The sequence below is a fragment of the Pollicipes pollicipes genome, unplaced genomic scaffold, assembly GCF_011947565.3.
Source record: "Pollicipes pollicipes isolate AB1234 unplaced genomic scaffold, Ppol_2.1 Scaffold_6138;HRSCAF=7277_pilon_pilon_pilon, whole genome shotgun sequence".
NCBI lineage: Eukaryota > Metazoa > Arthropoda > Thecostraca > Pollicipedomorpha > Pollicipedidae > Pollicipes > Pollicipes pollicipes.
The window spans coordinates 23,918,290-23,922,219 of record NW_023596818.1 but is presented as its reverse complement, the minus strand read 5'-3'; the positions used below and the strand labels follow the sequence as shown (position 1 = coordinate 23,922,219).

General features: G+C 59.1%; 1 protein-coding gene across 1 annotated transcript in view; it reads left to right on the top strand.

The window, feature by feature from the left end:
- Positions 1-330: 330 nt before the first annotated feature.
- Positions 331-3,930, top strand: part of LOC119105486 (calpain-7-like) — a 9,048-nt gene continuing 5,448 nt past the window's right edge. Inside the window, 1 exon segment of the mRNA XM_037228953.1 lies at positions 331-348. Within this exon segment, the coding sequence (XP_037084848.1) occupies positions 331-348 (18 nt within the window).

The window sequence follows — 3,930 nt, the reverse complement described above, 5'->3', positions numbered from 1 at the left end:
ATACGCGGGAGGAATACTACAACCGCAGAGAAAGGAAAATTAACAAAACTAGTGTGCCTGCGTTTTGTAAACTTCCCGAAAACCACCAAAATGCTGCTGTCAACTCAGACCCACTAACCGCGCCGCATTTGGTCCCATAACCAACATGCCGCTGCTGCGGAGAGCTCGTCGATGCAACTTTACCGGGCAGCGGGTGCGCACGGTACAATGAAGGAGAGAATAGGGGTGTGGGAGTGACAATATTTGCGTAACGTTGTGTTGTTGTCCCGGCTGCTTGCGTCCGCCAATGTCCCTTAAGAAAGACCCCATGACAGCTTCGGGAGCTCCAAGATGTTGTCTAAGACGACAGTAAGTGTGTCTCTGTCATGACCAGAAATGCCAACAAATAACACGGACGGTGTTTTCAAAAACAGCCAAGTGGAAGATGGGCAAGAGATAAGAGTTTTACACTTGCCCCCCAATGTCGCGGGAGGAGACAAGTGTTTCCTGAGTTATGGGAGTTGAATAATTCACATTGATGCATCGCACAAGCCATCTATGAGTATTAATGGCCGTCTTTAAGTCGGGTTTTAATCGACGACGACCCAAGTGGGAGTGTCACGCAGCTATAAACTACAAGCGCCTGCCACGGGGCTGCACCATATGCCGGCCGTGCGCCCCACACTCAGCTGCGTGTAACCGTCGGGAGCTTGATCCCAGCACAGCACTCTGCAGCCGTCGGAAGCTGGCCCCCAGCACACCGCTCTGCCAGCCGTCGGAAGCTGGCCCCAGCACACCGCTCTGCAGCCGTCGGAAGCTGGTCCCAGCACAGCATTCTGTAGCCGTCGGGAGCTGGTCCCAAGCACAGCATTCTGCGGCCGTCGGGAGCTGGTCCCAGCACAGCACCCTTCAGCTGTCGGGAGCTGGTCCCAACACGCCCTCTTCGACAACTCAATGGAGCCCTCGGCCGTCTCGGCTGACGTACAGTGGAAAAGATAATCTCGGCTGGCTCGAGCCACAGCGGGGGAGGGGAGGCAGCCGGCTGACGGGCGCAGCAGAAATGGCGCATTATCACAGCCCGGTCTGAAACGAAATTCATTATCGTAGAGCTAAGCAAGCTTCTTAGAATTGGATGTGTTGGCTTGGATGCGCCTCAGTGCTTTTCATCTGGTATAGATTATGCAGAAAATCAAACGAGGATGCTCCGGCAAAGAGAAAGACAAGAAACAATTAGGAAGAACCGGCGCAATGTGTCTAGATAAGAACGTCAAAGGTGCTCGGATGACAGTGCTGTCGACAGGCAAATGGTAATTTATCGCTGTATTTATGGCCAATTCAAACCTCTAGTAACGCTCTCAGCTTAGCGATGACAAGAAAAATGCACGGATTTTCTCGTCAGCAACACAGCAATGTCGTCTCTACCATAGCCGGCCGCGATGACTTCTTGTTACGGGTCGCATCTGCCCCAGCTGATCTTTTATCAGGCCAAAATCTGAAGGCCGCATCAGATCACTTCCGCGCCTGAACGACGCGGGAGTGTCAATTTAGAGACAAAGCCGGCAGCACCTCTCGGTCGGTTCAAACTTATCGCAGGTCGATGATGAAAACAATGACGATGTGAAGGAAAACGTCGGCCCGCACAAAAATAGCAGATGAAGCCAGCTCAGCGAAAAGGGCCGAGACGGAGAGGAAGATGCAGCGACAAATGAAAATGAGAAAAATGAAAAGAGGTTGGCCGGGTGGCTCTTATACGTCGGCGTCGACGAATGCTCTTTAGAGCAAATAATGCACTGCACGACAGAAGTAAAGAAGCGAGCACGAGCCATCCAATACAGTTCTTTGAGATGTGCGCGAGTACCTTGCTGCATATGATTACGAAGCTTTCCAAAACGAAAATATGCGCATGGAAGTGCAGCCACATAATTGTTTAATCTCCCTCCCACTTCCCAAATTTTGGCCAACAAAAGCAAAAGACAAACCTTTGTGCGTTTGCGTGAATGCACTGCGCGCTCATTGAACAGGTCGGATGATAATGACTATTGTTATTTTGACTTTTGGGCGCACCGACTACAATGGCGCGTCCAATTACTGAAGCCCTTAGATGATTGACTACCTTCGCATTACTACACATGGTTCGGTACGGTCCACGCATCTGCGTTCTGTTACGTCTTCCACGGCGGCAGAATCGGACGACAGCCGGCAGCACGCCGGTATCCTACCGCACATATCCCAAATAGTTATACCTCGATTTTAGCGAGCACACGAGTCTCCACTGCCGCCGATGTTGGCCGCAGCGGCGAAAGCCCAGGGAGTGGCGTCCTTCGAGTAGATCCTCCCATTCAGCCGAAAGTGCATCGTTCCAGCTGAAGACAAGGCGGTCGTGACCGGTTCGCCGTTCACAAATCCCCGCGCCGCCCACGACCGTCTGAATGGCGCACGGAAGCTGGGGTCCGAAGCGGACCGACAAGTCCGCGTGACAGGACGACAGCCGTGCACGTGTCCGCGTGCGGACGACGGCAGCGCGCGCGGCACGAGGGCGAGGATGGGCGGTGGGGAGGGGCGCTGAGACGTGACGCTCAGCGGCAGGCGTGCCGCCGCGCCGCCGCGAGTAGTACATGCCCCCGAGCCGCGCCCCCGCCACCGCCGCCCCGCGCGGGTAGTGCCCGCCGCTGCCGGTGTGCGGCGCCACCGGCGCCTAGGAAAACCGGCCCAGCAGCGCGTGACTCACCGGGCTGTCGCGGCGGCGCCAGACCGGACGGCACAATGGGGAGGCGGCGCGCGCCGCCGCCCGCCCGCCGACGTGTGAGAGCCCCCCGTCGGAGTCGGCCGCGCACGCTGCGGGCTGCTCAACCCGGCCCATGGGTGTGCTCAGGCCCACTACACTGGTAACAGGACGGCGCTGCAGACTCCCGATTGCTAGCGGGAATCAGGCAGAGCCGCGGATGTCTTTCAGACTCCTTCTCCTGCCGCTGCACGGCTGCTCAGCCTCGCTTCGCACTTTGTCATGCAGCGGCTGGACGTGACAACCGCAGGAGCTATCTCGGCGTCCCTCACTGGCGCCGCGGCCTGGCAAGGCCCGCCGTACCGCTCGGGATGCCGGGACCCCCCTCCCTCCCCCCCTTCACGGCGTGAATCACTGGTCAACCAGCGATGGGTCCCCAGCTCGTGGACACGACCCGCTTGTAAACACGGCCGCGATTAGCGGCGGGCCGACTGGCTGGGCGGGGCTGTGTTTACCGTGGAGTGGCCGCGGCCGCCCCCCGCCCGCCGTCCGCCGGCATCGATTCTCCACCGACTCGCGCCGCCGCCGCCGCCGTGGCCCTCGGCGCTGTTGACGGGGGAGGCAGAGACGAGCGAGCATAGCGACGCCCTGGGCCTGGCCAGGACCAGGCGAGCGCCGCGGCCTTGCAGAGCTGCTGGGTCTAAGAGATGAACTTTTTAACACACCGTCATTAACTCTCCTCTGAACATTAATGGAGTTTGTTCGAACTTCCAAGCCCCTGCTTCTGAGACAATTCTCAGGACCAGAGCTGGGACTGCCTCGCCACCATCCACATCCCTCCTGAACGCCAACACATAGCCTCCTCGTCATCGCGGCCGACCCCAGCCAAATTCCAGCCGTGAGTGATAGGCACGGCGTCAGCGACGCCCTACAACTTGCGGGGCGCAGCACCGAGCCAGGCCCAACGCAACACATCGGCGCGCTACAGCTGGCGGGGCGCTGCGCCGAGCTGGGCCCAACGCAACACATCGGCAACCTACAGCTGGCGGGGCGCATCGCCGAGCTGGGCCCAACTCAACACATCGGCGCCCTACAGCTGGCGGGGCGCAGCGCCGAGCTGGGCCCAACTCAACACATCGGCGCCCTACAGCTGGCGGGGCGCAGCGCCGAGCTGGGCTCAACTCAACACATCGGCGCCCTACAGCTGGCGGGGCGCAGCGCCGAGCTGG